General features: G+C 54.7%; 4 protein-coding genes across 4 annotated transcripts; 1 reads left to right on the top strand and 3 right to left on the bottom strand.

The window, feature by feature from the left end:
* The first annotated feature begins 867 nt into the window (after nt 1–867).
* On the top strand, nt 868–5,101 carry QBC33DRAFT_542856 (armadillo-type protein). Its single transcript, XM_060428315.1, has 2 exons — nt 868–1,417; nt 1,726–5,101. The coding sequence occupies exons 1-2, from the start codon at nt 1,245–1,247 to the stop codon at nt 4,736–4,738; spliced, it is 3,186 nt and encodes a 1,061-aa protein (XP_060282122.1). The 5' UTR covers nt 868–1,244; the 3' UTR covers nt 4,739–5,101.
* Nucleotides 5,102–5,213: 112 nt separating this feature from the next.
* QBC33DRAFT_560347 (uncharacterized protein) lies at nt 5,214–5,585 on the bottom strand (the record flags this gene model as incomplete). The annotated part of the gene is made up of 2 exons (XM_060430052.1): nt 5,214–5,426; nt 5,496–5,585. 2 exons carry the CDS (start codon nt 5,583–5,585, stop codon nt 5,214–5,216), a joined length of 303 nt encoding a protein of 100 aa, XP_060282123.1.
* A 2,835-nt stretch (nt 5,586–8,420) lies between these two features.
* QBC33DRAFT_474762 (putative transporter YwrB) lies at nt 8,421–10,661 on the bottom strand. The gene is made up of 4 exons (XM_060425233.1): nt 10,330–10,661; nt 10,221–10,268; nt 10,015–10,136; nt 8,421–9,940 (listed from the first exon to the last, which is right to left on the bottom strand). The coding sequence occupies exons 1-4, from the start codon at nt 10,453–10,455 to the stop codon at nt 8,707–8,709; spliced, it is 1,530 nt and encodes a 509-aa protein (XP_060282124.1). The 5' UTR covers nt 10,456–10,661; the 3' UTR covers nt 8,421–8,706.
* Nucleotides 10,662–11,513: 852 nt separating this feature from the next.
* On the bottom strand, nt 11,514–14,095 carry QBC33DRAFT_542865 (uncharacterized protein). The gene is made up of 2 exons (XM_060428316.1): nt 12,651–14,095; nt 11,514–12,571 (listed from the first exon to the last, which is right to left on the bottom strand). The coding sequence occupies exons 1-2, from the start codon at nt 14,050–14,052 to the stop codon at nt 11,808–11,810; spliced, it is 2,166 nt and encodes a 721-aa protein (XP_060282125.1). The 5' UTR covers nt 14,053–14,095; the 3' UTR covers nt 11,514–11,807.
* Between the last annotated feature and the right edge of the window lies 1 nt (nt 14,096).

The raw sequence follows: 14,096 nt of genomic DNA on the forward strand, positions 1-14,096 counted from the left end.
CCAAGTGGGCGGGCGAGCAGCCCCCCGCAATTCACTTGCCGTCTGGACAAGGTTTTCAGATTTGATGCAATGCGCTTTCCACGGGGTAGAGTAGCTCAGGTAAGTAAGGTAATCTAGAATCCTAGAACCCCTGGCATTCGCCACCTCGCAGCTGCCAGGGGATGTGATTTTTAAACCGTGCTTGGAGAGTTTGGAGGTTGTCCCTTGCATCACAAGGATGGATGCTTGGTACCCCACCGCCCACCTCCAGAATCCCAGGTGTTAGTGTGGCAAGGGACATGGTACAAGGTTGGGGGCGGTGATAGTATGGACCTGCCAGGTACCTAGACTACCATTGCAAACTCCAAGACCTTATTTGCGCGCAAGGCAAAAATTTTCGAGCTAGGATCTCAAATTTTTGCATAACGCTCCGGCTCACCGCCTTGTTGGGATTCCAGAACAGGCTAGGCTAGTCGCTGATAAAGCGATAAGCAGGGATTCGTCGTGTCAGGATCGCCTTTAGGGCCAATCATGGAGGGGTAATTGACCAAGTTTTTCGCCTTGACCAACTGAACGGAGAGCTGGCGAGGAGACGTGGAAACAATCAGTCGAATGGAAAAGTGAAAAGTTTTCAGTCGGGGTTCTCTATCGGCCTTGTAGCACCGTGACGGGTACGTACTAGTGCATCGCCCCTTCCGTGCCCTAAATTTACCTTTGATTAGCTGAAGCCAGTAGCATCGGAGAAAGCTCGCAGCTGCGGCAACAATTGGTGGATACCACCACCAAAACTTTTTTTTTTCGTCGTTGCTTGAGGCGAAGCCACCTAGGAACCCATCCTCCCATTTAAAAACCCTTCTCCTGTTCCCTTCCTCGCACACCCATTCTCCCTCTTTCCTCTTCAGGTCTCCTCATCTTTTCCATTTCTGCCACAGGTTCGACGGTGGTTCCTTCCCAGGACGCTCTCCACTCTGTCTTTACTTCTTTTCGTCGACTTCTGAATAGAAGAGCCACGAATAGAGCAAGATCTCTTCGACCCTCCATCGAAGTTTTCTCGCGGGCTCACTCTCCGTCTCGACGCGAATCGCAGATACCCCGATAGACTCGCATCATCGAATAGATCCTCAATAGACACCGGATCCCGATTTAGAGCTCTTTGTCATTTCGGTTTTCTAGCAATAGACTCCTCAACCTCATCGGCACATACCTCTTCCACCTTCAAAATACACCACGACACGAAACGAACCGTTTACGACACATCCATCATAATGCCTGCCATCACCGATTCCCAAGTCGCCGAGAACGCCAAGAGCGTCAAGGTTCTCGACGAGCTGATGCAGAAGCTCACCATCGCCAAAGAGCCCGCTGCTGTCCAGGAGGCCTCGACCTCTCTTGCTTCCTTCATCAACGGTCGCATTGAGGATCTCGATGCCCCTACCAGGTAAATAATCATTTCCTTGCTCTCCTACCGCACTTCTGCCCCACCGCTCGTTGTCTCGACTCTACGTTTGCTGCGTCGAGGACATTCAGAGCAATTGTGGCAATCCCCAGACTGCCCATTACCTTTGCCACAGCGAACTCCGTTGGCGCGGCATGGCTCTCAAATTTTTTGGGGAAAAAAAAATTGGCCTCGGGCGGCAATTGAGCCGAAGCCTATTTGCGGCAGGCAAATTGCCCATTAAATTTTTTTTGGGTCTCCCACTAAAATTTCGGGGATTTCGAAGCTGACATGTGATGTTCCAATTTTAGAACCGTCGAGGCACTGAAGAAGCAACTCGCCAACAAGAAGGACGCAAGCGTCCGCGAGAAGGCTTTCCATGCTATCCAGGCCATCGCCCAGCATTCCGAGATTTCCGCTCATGTCGAGCCGTACCTCGTTGCTCTCCTCCCTAATGTCTTGGCGGGTGCCGGCGACAAGATCACCGCTGTCAAGAATGCCGCTATCGCTGCGGCCCTTGCCATCGCTGGTGCTGTCAACCCCAACGCCATCAAGGCCACCCTCCCTGCCCTGATCGACTCCCTCCGCAATGCCCAGAAATGGCCCGAGAAGATGACTGCTCTCGACTTCCTCGATATCCTCGTCAGCAACTGTCCCGTCCAGACGGCCTTCCGCGTCCCCGACCTCATCCCCGTCATTTCCGAGGCAATGTGGGACACCAAGAAGGAGGTCAAGGACCGCGCCTACAAGACCATGGAGAAGCTCTGCGCCCTGATTGTCAACAGGGATATCGAGCGCTTCATTCCCGAGCTTATCAAGTGTATCGCCAAGCCAGAGAATGTCCCTGAGACCGTCCATCTGCTTGGTGCCACCACTTTCGTCACCGAGGTTCAGGAGCCCACTCTCGCCCTCATGGTTCCCCTGCTTGACCGTGGTCTCGGCGAGCGCGAGACCGCCATCAAGCGTAAAGCCGCTGTCATCGTCGACAACATGTGCAAGCTTGTCGACGACCCGAACATCGTCGCCCCCTTCTTGCCCAAGATGATGCCCGGTCTCCAGAAGAACTACGACAACTTGGCTGACCCCGAGGCTCGTGAGAAGACCAAGCAGGCCCTTGAGACCCTTGCCCGCGTCGGAAACGTCGTTGACGGCAAGATCCCCGAGGCCCGCAACGATGGCGACATCGCTGTTGTCCTTGGCCACCTCAAGGATGTCCTCTCTGGCAAGCATGCCGCTGTTGCTGAGAAGATGGCCCCTGTCTTGGAGTACATCTCCGCTGTTGCTGGCCAGCTCGTTGATGAGAAGGAGACCGAGGCTTCCACCTGGGCCCAGAACGTCAAGCCCTATGTCACTGTCGTCGTGGGTGATGCCGACTCCCAGTCGGTCGTTGACGCCCTCCGCAGGAAGGCTTCTCCCGGCGCCGCTGAGGAAGACGCTGGTGAGGAGGATGACGAGGAGGGCGAGGATCTTTGCAACTGCACCTTCTCCCTTGCCTACGGTGCCAAGATCCTGCTCAACCAGACCCACCTCCGCCTCAAGCGTGGTCAGCGCTACGGTCTCTGCGGTCCCAACGGTTCGGGCAAGTCGACCCTCATGCGTGCCATCAACAATGAGCAGGTCGAAGGCTTCCCCAAGCAGAGCGAGGTCAAGACCGTGTTCGTTGAGCACGACCTCGATGCCGCCGACACTGAGATGACCACCATCAGCTGGACCATGAAGAAGCTTGCCGATGCCGGTGTCACTACCAGCAAGGAGGATGTCGAGGCGCGCCTCCTCGAGTTCGGCTTCACCGAGGCCATGACCCAGGGCGAGATCACCGCCCTCTCCGGTGGTTGGAAGATGAAGCTGGCGCTGTGCCGTGCCGTCTTCGAGGCCCCCGATATCCTGCTCCTCGACGAGCCCACCAACCATCTCGATGTCAAGAACGTGAAGTGGCTCGAGGAGTATCTCATGAACTCCCCCTGCACCTCCATCATCGTCTCTCACGACAGCGGCTTCCTCGACAACGTCTGCCAGCACATTGTCCACTACGAGCGCTTCAAGCTCAAGCGCTACAGGGGTAACCTCAAGGAGTTTGTGCGCAAGTGCCCGTCTGCCAAGTCCTACTACGAGCTTGGCGCCTCGGAGATGGAGTTCAGCTTCCCCGAGCCCGGTTTCCTCGAGGGCGTGAAGACCAAGGCCAAGGCCATCCTGAGGGCCACCCGGATGAACTTCCAGTACCCCGGCACCCCGGCACCCCAGATCAAGAACATCAGCTTCCAGTGCTCTCTCGGTTCCCGTATTGCCGTCATCGGCCCCAACGGTGCCGGCAAGTCGACTCTCATCAACGTCCTCACTGGCGAGTTGATCCCCACCTCGGGTGAGATCTACCAGCACGAGAACATCCGTATCGCCTACATCAAGCAGCACGCCTTCGCACACATCGACAACCACCTGGACAAAACTCCTTCAGAGTACATCCAGTGGCGTTTCCAGACCGGCGAGGATCGTGAGACCATGGACCGTGCCAACAAGATCATCACCGAGGACGATGAGAAGGCCATGGACAAGATCTACAAGATCAACGACTCAGAGCGCCGCATCATCGGCATCCACTCGCGGAGAAAGTTCAAGAACAGCTACGAGTACGAGTGCTCGTTTGCCCTCGGCGAGAACGTCGGCCTGAAGAATGAGCGCTGGACTCCCATGATGTCGGCTGACAACGAGTGGCTGCCCCGTACCGAGGTGCTCACTTCGCATCAGAAGCTCGTCGCCGAGGTTGACATGAAGGAGGCTCTCGCCTCGGGTCAGTTCCGCCCTCTGGTCCGGAAGGAGATTGAGACGCACTGCACCAACTTCGGCCTCGACGCCGAGCTGGTCTCCCACTCGCGCATGCGTGGTCTGTCCGGTGGTCAGCGTGTCAAGGTCGTCCTCGCCGCCTGCTCGTGGCAGCGCCCTCACTTGATCGTCCTTGACGAGCCCACCAACTACCTCGATCGTGACTCCCTTGGTGCCCTGTCGAAGGCTCTCAAGAAGTTCGGGGGTGGTGTCATCATCATCACTCACAGCGCCGAGTTCACCAAGGATCTCACCGAGGAGGTCTGGGCCGTCATGGACGGCCAGATGACGCCCTCCGGCCACAACTGGGTCCAGGGCCAGGGTGCCGGTCCCCGTCTGAAGGAGGACGGTGACGACGAGGAGGACAAGTTCGATGCCATGGGCAACAAGATAGTCGCGGCCAAGAAGAAGGCGAAGCTCACCAGCTCCGAGGCACGGAAGAAGAAGAAGGAGCGCATGGCTCGCCGGAAGCGCGGCGAGGAGGTGTTCAGTGATGAGGACGACTAAACGATGGATCCCTTTTTTTTTCCCCTTGTTTAATTCCCCTTTGTCTTGCTTTGCGGTTCATCATGATGAAGACAAAAAGTTGCGTTTTTCGGCTTGGGGTTTGCATGGTTTGGCAACTGTCTTTTTCCTATTTTACTACCTTGGGATTTTTCCTCGAGATGACCTTAATATCTCTCGAGTCTCATGTATCGTCGGCCTGCTCTAGGTGGATTGCATTTGAGTCGGATCGCTTGCCTTAGAGGACTGGAGACCCTCGTGGCGAGTGATCGGGATGTCTTTTGCTGGCGAGACACGCAAGGATACAGACTGCCAGAGGCAGGGCAATAGAGATCAGATAGGAATAATTATCTGCGATAGACTTCACACACCTTTGGTTCCCTTGTGACATAATTCTGCCTTGACCTTTTTGACTGCACTATCTCTCCACCCACCCAACATCCTCATATCATACATGCACCCACCGGACCCACCCAACCTACGACGACCGCTTATTCCTGCTCGCCGCCCCCTCCTTCTTCATGCCCTCGCACCCCGTCAGCCTGCCGGCGACCTCCTCGGCCTTGCCGTACCCGCTGGCGGCGGGGTCGCGGTTCTCGGTCGCGGCGCGCAACGACGCCTGTGCGTGGGCCTTGTCCTGCTCGCCCGACGTCGTCCAGGCGTGGGAGCCTGTGACACTGCCTACGGTGCTCTTTTTGGGGGTGGTTAGCTTTGGATGGGATGGGACAGGATGGAGGTGGTGGTGGCGGGGGCTGCGCACTTCGGCTACGCCTTTGATGTACTCGGCGTGTCCGCCGATGAGGCCGGGTTGGTTGGGTTGTTGCTGGTGGGCGTTGTTGTTGGACGACATTTTGGTTTTGGTGATCAAGGCTTGTTCAGTGGTTATTGATTATTTTTGCGGGAGATTTGGAGCAATGAGATTCGATGAAGATGTCCTGGGGATCACGATCGATATACAGAAGCAGCTGATAATGGACTGCTCCTCACCAGTGTTGGCTCGCCTCGAAAACGGGGGCCGTGACGTAGGACAGCCCTTGACGTCACCACGAATTGCCCCCACGAGCTGCACCAAAGCCTGGCGTCCGCTGCCCGCGTACTACGTTGTAGCCGCAATGACTTCCTAGGGCGCGGCAAACGAGGAGGAAGACGTGGATTCTGCTTGAAAGCTCTCTCACGTCATCGTTGCTAATCAATCCTATCTTACTTAGCCCCTGGAGCACCTCGCTGACAATGCTCTGGTAAAAAAGCAGTGTGCGACTGAAGCAATCACGTGATAACTTGCCGTTCAGCTGGCTGTTGACAAGATTTTCACACCAACAAAAATCAACCACCACACACATACATCTAAACCAACAATTCAATCTGCCTCCTGACAGTCAATTTAAATTATTCACGTTGTAAATGGCAAAAATACAAGGTATATGGACAAAAAAGAGATAGCCTCTGGCGAGGCTCGAACTCGCGACATTGGGACTGAGTAGATTCAGTGGCTAGTATGCCTTATCACGAGGTTGCAAAATGCCGCTTATGACAGGGCCAGCCAGTGCGCCAGATGAATTGTAGAGCCCCACTTCCTTCAGCACTATAACTGCGCCTCAATCGCAAATTCGATCACAACAGCCACCGCCACGGCAATGCTAGACGAGAAAAGAAATAACTACGGACCCGTACAGGCAGGATGCAAGACATGTCAGGTTGGGCAGGCTGGGCAAAAATGATTTTGACGCAATGACAGTCTTGTAGCTAATGTGGCTGGTCAGTCGTATTGCATGTACTATTGCAGCTATTCTACCAAGAAAGTACAGATAGAATACACCTGGTGCTGTTACTGGCGATTGATAAAGTTGGCTTGTAGAGGCCTAGGAATCAGGACGGGCAGACGAAAACTCCCGTCTGTCTGTATCAACAGTCATCAGCAATACAGAGGTATACACATGACAATCACATTCCTGACACTGTGAGCCACATATAATGCCATCAGCGTCTTTTTCGGAGAGGGAGGAAGGAGCCCAAGCTGTGGGTTCTATTGATAGAATGTACGTAGTATCTCCATACTTGCCGTTAGTCACCTACCTAGTTTCATCGATGGGACTAATCTGTTCCTGTTCTTCAAACAACTGGGCCTCCCAGCGGGGAATGGTGGATGCACCAAGTCAACGACCTCTGGTTTCAACATATTAGGAATTCCCAGGCCCTCCATGTCACCTCTAGTCCCGAGCCCCTCGTTGAGAAGTAGCTGATCCGTGAAACTGCACTTCATCTCGTGATGGCGGCATTTATGACAGGTTTTCGTATCGGGATCGAAGTCACCTTTCGTCGTCTATTTTCATGTTAGACTACCTGATATATTGGCAAGGGAGTGGCCATGCTTACAGAAGCTTGGGAATAGCAAAGCCCACAGGCGGTCGGCGTTTTGCTGCGGCGTGAAGTTGGGCGGCCAGTCCTGGATCCTGCTCGCTTTTTGCGTCCCAATAGTCGCATCTTATCTGAGGTGGTCGTAGGTGACGGGGTACACCACCGCTCTCCCAGGGACTCCATCCATGATGGAGCGTTTCGATAGCTTGTCCGCAAAAGAATCGACACCAGCTTGTTGAGAGGGCTGCCCGTGCAGATGCTTCGAATACGCACCTGGGCGGGAGCGATCCGGTCAATATCAGGGATATAACCGTCGCTCCGACCTTCTTGCCAGAGACTCTCAATCACAACCTCTGGCTGGGAGTGAATGCCGGCAACGATTCCCGCAAACCGTTCCACAGGTGAATATCAGAGATATGAATTTACTATTCACTGCCTGTTGAGTATGAATATATAAATATCGCCCCAGGCACCTCTCCTCCTCCTATCCTCCTCCTGCCTCTGTCAATACGTCTTTGCGAGTCAGCCAAGACAAGGTATTATCATCCACAACTGCCACATATCCATCAAGACCGACTTGCCTCCTTCCTTGTCAAGAGAAAGCCCATCATGAACCCAAACGACCCTCAGAGTACTTTACCTCCAACGACCCAGCTCCGACAACCGCCCAATACACCAACACGGTCAAGCAATCTGCCACAGGCACCACAGGCTGCAGGAGCATCGGTTCCATCATCCCGTCAGCCCCAGGGGGCTCCAAGTCCGCCCAGCCATCTAGTTGATGAGCCGCGTCAACCACCTTCGCCAGAGAGAGTCTTGTCCGCCCTCTTGGCGATAAGAGATAGCATACTCTTGCGCGCGCAGGGCCAAACCGCTATTAGAGAGGAGCTACCATACAGTGACGTTGAGGACCCTTTCCATTCCAGTCCTCCGGAGGCAGATTACGACGGAATGGTGATGGTTCCATCCTCACTCGGCCCGATCTCATCGCCGCCTTCTTCTCCTCCGTCGACTCTTTCTCTCCCACCACCATCATTCCAACTACCGTCGCCGCCGCCCAAACACCTCGAATGCAAACGGTCGTGGAATGATCGCTTCCTGCCATCGATAACCTTCAGGTAGTGGGAAGGGGCTTAAGGCTTGGAAAGCAGCCAAAACCCCACAGGAGCTTGGGAACCTTGCGTTCTTGGGGATATGAATATGCGAAGGGAGGGGGGGGGGGGTGGGGGAGGAAATGGGGGTCACAGGCTGAATGACGACGGCGTATTCCATCTCATGTCAACGCCAATATGTCGGATTCCCCAGCCTTGAAGTTCTCTCACCAGACTATGTTCTATTACCAGCAAGAAGTCTCTTGTATTGGTGCCGGAGTTTTAAGGTAATGCCAGTCTATCGGCTCTTTTCTTGTATCTTAGACCCTGACTTCTGCATTATCATTCACTTGCTGTTCTACCCAGACTTATAATTCCACTAACCAGCCAGCCTGTCGGATATCACACTGAGGGAGAGGAGGTCGCGACTCGGTTCAGGTTAATCGTCCAAGTCAACGGCCTCACCGTCCATGATTGTGTAATATCTACGCGGGTATTTCCGGTCGCCAGAAAAGAAACGCAATATCAAGCAGAAACAATAGCGTATCTGATCAAGCCCAACGCCGCTCCAAGAAGAATAGCCACGGGGGCTTTGACCCCAAACCAGCAGCCCCCAACATAGCTCGTCGCCGCCACGACCAGCCACCAGGGGTCATCACCCAGACTACGGCCAAACTCAAACCCCTCATCGAGGTAACCAACCTGCCAGATCCGGTACACAGCCGTGTAAATCAGCCCAACCGCCCCGGCATTGACGCCCCTCAGCACAGACCTAACCCACCGCCTCCCCCTCAGCGACGTCCAGATCCCCATGGTGCCGTGCACCAGCACCATCCCGGGGCCGAAGATCCCCAGCCACGCGACCACGGCGGCCCCGGCCCCCCCGCCGCCCGACCCCGACCCCGCCGTCGCGGCCAGGCCGCCGAGGAACACGGCGAAGTTGAAGTTTGGCCCGGGGAGGGCCTGCACGACGGCGAGGCCGATGAGGAAGTCGCGCGGGCTGACCCACCCCTCGGCGACGACGTACTCGCGCAGCAGGGGGATCACCACGGGGCCGCCGCCGAAGATTATCGTGCCGGCCAGGCACATGTTGGCGAAGAGGCGGAACGGCAAGGGGGGGTCGTGGAGCGTGCTGCGGAGGACCATGATGGTCACGAAGATGGCGAGGAAGGCGCCGATGATGCCCGTGCCGGCTTTCCAGGTGATGGAGAGGCGGAGGTCGCGGGGCACTATGCGCGGCTCGTCTTCGGCTGTCGAGCGGGTTGCTGGAGAGGCGAAGGGGAGGGTCGGCTCCGAGGCGTGTGTCGAGCCCGTTGTGTTCCGGGTGCTGCTGGTTGCGGGGGTGTCGTCATCGTGGGGGCCCCGGGCGGGGACGTCTGTTAGCTGCTCTTCTGTCGTGTTGCCGGCCTCGTGGGCGTGTCCTGTCCTGGGTAGCCTACGTCTCCTGAGTAGAAAGGTGACGGGCCGGTGGATCCAGCGGTAGTCGAATATCGTCGTCGCACACCCCGTGATGACCATCAGCAGCGGGAAATACCACAGCGCGTTGTAGAGCATGCCCGCCGAAGCGCTGAAGAAGACCAGAATGCGGGTCAGCCTATCGGTGATGGCCTTTTGGGACAGCTCCACAGCTGCCAGGGCAATGACGCCCACTGTTGCGGCGTTAAGGCCGGACAGGAGGGCGTAGGCGGGCCGGGGAAGGGTTTCGCCGATGTTAGATACCCCGATGGAGAGCCCGTACATGGCGATGGCACCCGGAAGGCTATTATGTCATGTTAGCTATAGCGGAAAGGCAGGGGGGCGGGGGGGTGTCCAAGACCCGGAAGCTTATTTTACCTCCAGATCAAAAGGCTCAGCAACGCCGCAAATGTACCGCCGTGGATAAGGTTTATGCAGTACAACATCTTGGTACTAGCCGGGCCCGAAAGTGCCTGGGAGATGCTGAACAGCTCCTGGAACTATTGGAGGTCTCAGTCTTTGAATCTCAAAGCCGATGAGGCATTAATTATGCATCATAAGCATGCTACAATGATTCGACTGACCATCTGCTCGTCGATCCATCCCATTTTCTTCACAAACTTATCGTTCAACTGCGTGACGTATTAGACCTGATGAACTGCATCTCCTAAGCTATCCTCCGCTACTACTTACTATTTTGAAGTGCACTGGCGGACCTCCAAACGAGGTGAAGCCCAGGTGCCAATTGACGCGGAGCACCTCCCAGGCACGATGCGCGACATTGCGTGGCAAAAAGTCTCGCCATGACGAGTGGCCCATTTCGCCTTGCTGCCAGGGGTGGCAGACACTCGGAGTCCTGCGAGCACTGTTTCCTGTTAGGTCGTTTGAAATTCGCGGTTCTATCAGAGAGAGAGGTTTGAAGTTTTGCTGAAACGATGGCGCAATCGCAGTATTACCAGCCTTGGACTCATGCGGCTGAGGACCAATAAGCCAAGCCTATTCTTGGCATGCACTGCCTAATTACCACGTGGGCCGGCACGGAAGCCTTACAGGTCCAAGGGAAGCAGCTCACGACACTGCCGGGATTCATGGGCGAAATTAGCAAAGTGGTGTTCCAAGTTCGGCAGAATAATTCTCACTCACATTGTTCCGGCCGCTCTACCTAGGTAAGGTATAGTAATTAAACTCGTGCGTGTGTGTAAGATTGCGCCTCTCGGTAAGACCAGCGTCCGTGGCGAGGGAGATCTGCTTTGCGAAGCACATTGTATTTGGCGAGTTTATTGTTTGTTGGGCGTTTGTATGAATCGTCTTTGTTGGTGGTGGTGATGGATGACTACGCTGTGCCAGTCTTGGGTGGGAGGCGGCGCGGTTATAAAAGTCAGGGCATGTGGTTTGGAAATATGATTTGGAAGTAAACTCGTATCCTTTACATTTGGGGAAAGTTTGTTGAACCATGAAATTTTATTAAAAAGTTTGAAGGCAAGAAAGGTATGGTTTCCAAGGTGGCGACAAGGTGCCATAGCTATCGGTTGGGAATAAGTGTGACAGGCTGTGTTGAGTTCTTGGCCGGCCACAACAGGAATATGACCCCAATCTGGTCACTAGGAACTGTGCTTGTCGGCGAAACCATGATATGTCGCTGCTTTAACCTGCGCTCCCCTGAGCTAGGCTAAGCCTAGTGATCCTCGATGTAGGCACCTCGCCTGAAGTTGCCCTGCCAGTTCCTGACTCTGTCCATGGTCAAGTTTAACGAGAGGAATCCTCCTCGGCAAAGGGAATCTCGGCGGACAGAATCTCGGCGGACGGAACAGGAGCCATTAGCAGCGCTTAAACTCTAGCTAGAAACAGCCTGGAGTTATTAATATATAGGCTGAAGCTAGAATCCTAAGGCCATGATATCAAATTATTGACTCTCATAAGACTGATCCTATGGTAGCTCCGTCCTCCTCTATGAAGTGCTGAAGAAACAAAGTCCTGTTTCTCCTTCTGCAATACCATCTTCAGCTCAGTCCGTTTCATCCCTTACACATGTGATTCGAATACCCTAAGTCCACCAATCCTTGAGTATGTCTCGCCCTTACATAGCAAATAATCGGTGATGCCGGAAGAACAGACCAGGTGAACTTGCGTCTTGACGCTGAAAAGAGTAGAAAAAATAGGTTTCATGGAGTCTAGACCAGCACAACCGCCTTGGCTATCAATTCAAAGCCGTTTCCAAGACTCCCCAAGTCCGCGTGGTCACCCTCCGTGAATATCCGGCACTGGACCAGGAGATCCCCGACATCGACATTTGCACCACCACCAGCCGGATCGATCGGCGGAGGCGGGCGACAATACAGTGCCGGGAACAGGCACAGCCTCACTTTCTTGGCGGGAATACTACTTTTGCTGTTGCTGTTGTTGTTTCCATCGTTGCTGCTGCTACCGCTGGTGGAGGTCGGGGGTCTATGCGATGACATCTGCGACAAACGACGGCGGGGATCCTTCTTGCTGACATGAACCACCCTTTTGGGCGTGGCGTCATTATCGTCATCGCGGTTTTGCCCGTTCTGGTTCATTGTCTCTGGGTTGAAGTCCGTCCCCGGAGGGACGTAAACAAGGCCGTACTCTCTGGGCCCACCGAGGATCATCCTGGCTCGGATTGTGAGTGCCGTTTCGACGACGCTTTGGAAAGCCTCTGTTGGGCTGATGTCTTCCTCTCCCTGGTCTTCGGCGCCTTCTAGGTCGAAAGAAGGGTCGGCGGTGGAGGTGATACCTACCATCCCATCACCAGGAGGGATGGTAGTGCTCGGGTTGATGAATGGAGACAGTGCCTCGGCCAGCTGACTTGTCAGTTCCCTGGCTTTGTTGGTGATGATTTGGGATATGAAGTTGGCGTGCGAGATTAGCGATTTATGCGCGAGGAGGTCGAGATCTCGAAGTGAGTTTGGGCCGTCTGTCAATTTCTGTCAGTGGTCTGACTTATAATTAATTAGGAGGTAAACCCCGGAATTTCCCAAAGGGGGTGCGCCAACCTCGAATTAGCAGGTGCTTGCGGTATTGATCCAAGAGCGGAGATTCTACCAGTTGGAAATCGGGAAACGTCGACTCGAAGACTAGTGTAGATATACCGACTGAAGCGATAGACCTGACGACTTCTAGCCTGGGGATATCGTTATCTTGTATGTAGACGCTGAACTGATCGATGCTGTTCCAACCGCTAACCCTAGCTATCAGAGACTCGGCAAAGGCGCGGGAGTGCTCCGGGAAGTCCACGTTTTCGACCTGGAAAGGAATATGCACTCCCCACAGTGAAGATGCGGCATCGTTGATGATGTCTTCAATGATCATCATCTCTCTTTTGATCTCAGCTTTTGTGGGCCCTAGAGTCCCCGCCTCGAGCTCTCTCGTGTCATCTTGGTAGCTTTGACTGGCTGCGAGTCTGTGCTTGAGGATGAGATTCTCGTACTGAAGTTTGCTGAGCAACGCTGCCTTGTCCTGTTGCGATTCTGCGGCGCGAATACTGCGAAGCAACTGGTCATTCTCTTGCCTGATCGCAGAGAATTGGTTTGACAGGGTGAAGAGTTGGCTCCTGTGTGCCAAAATTGCCGTTGTGCTTTCTGCGAGTTGGTTCGCTTTATCGTGGAACCTGCCTTCCAAGTCTCCCAGGCGTCGCCGCTTTCCCCCAATGTCTCTGCTAATATATCTCTCAGGGGTAATAGTGTCCTCCTCTTCTGCTGATGAACTCGAGTCGGGATATGGTGGATACTCGTCACTATCGGGCACTTCCCCTTTTTCTTGTTTGACAGGGCTAGACGACACTGAGGCGCTTTCAAAAGGCGTGGGTGGAACCGGGGGTGGGGAGGGCGTGGTGGAAAGATTGGAAAGAGGGGACTGGGATGCCTCACGGCCTTGTTGAACAGCGGCCAAGGTGCGAGAGCGAGAGCGGTTGGTGGAACGGGTGGTGGAAGTGGTGCTGCGAAGGCGATATCTCAAATCCAGCTCACCCAGTCGGCGGAATGCTTCCAGGATTGGTTGCTTTTCCTCACTGTCAATCCGCGTCAGACACGACGTTCCCTTGTGGTACATGTCGCGAGAGTTTGAGCCGCGTTCGTCGGAACCCCATTGGTCCCATTTGAGCCGCAGCCTGCTTTTGACCTGGTCCAAGTCACGGCGCCGTCCCGTTTTGGTATGCAGGTGGTTGACCACCGTGTCCAGGAAATCGATTCCGTATTTGCAACAATAATCCAGCCAAGCAAGGAGCTCCGCGGTGCTATCTGTGTCCCAGACCCGACGAAACTCCGTCTGCCCTGCCCGCTGCGATTTGGATTTGGATTTGGACTTGGATTTCGATGGCATGGTTAGTGCTGAAAGACAGATCTCCTGCTGGTCAATGGCTAAGGTCAAGCCCAGATCTCGAAGTTCACGACATGGCATGCCATCAATTTGAGGCAACCGCCACCAGGCAGCAAGGGGCTGGG

This window comes from Phialemonium atrogriseum (assembly GCF_030411735.1).
Source record: "Phialemonium atrogriseum strain 8032-3 unplaced genomic scaffold QBC33scaffold_17, whole genome shotgun sequence".
Classification (NCBI taxonomy): Eukaryota; Fungi; Ascomycota; class Sordariomycetes; order Cephalothecales; family Cephalothecaceae; genus Phialemonium; species Phialemonium atrogriseum.

Bases quoted from the DNA above. Each gene is read 5' to 3' on its own strand.
- QBC33DRAFT_542856 (XM_060428315.1), top strand. From the start codon at position 1,245: ATGCCTGCCATCACCGATTCCCAAGTCGCCGAGAACGCCAAGAGCGTC. The intron at 1,418-1,725 runs GTAAATAATCAT...TTCCAATTTTAG, and splicing joins GATCTCGATGCCCCTACCAG to AACCGTCGAGGCACTGAAGA.
- QBC33DRAFT_542865 (XM_060428316.1), bottom strand. From the start codon at position 14,052: ATGCCATGTCGTGAACTTCGAGATCTGGGCTTGACCTTAGCCATTGAC. The intron at 12,572-12,650 runs GTTGGCGCACCC...AGAAATTGACAG, and splicing joins CAAGCACCTGCTAATTCGAG to ACGGCCCAAACTCACTTCGA.
- QBC33DRAFT_474762 (XM_060425233.1), bottom strand. From the start codon at position 10,455: ATGGGCCACTCGTCATGGCGAGACTTTTTGCCACGCAATGTCGCGCAT. The intron at 10,269-10,329 runs GTAAGTAGTAGC...TACGTCACGCAG, and splicing joins CGCCAGTGCACTTCAAAATA to TTGAACGATAAGTTTGTGAA. The intron at 9,941-10,014 runs GTAAAATAAGCT...ATGACATAATAG, and splicing joins CTGAGCCTTTTGATCTGGAG to CCTTCCGGGTGCCATCGCCA.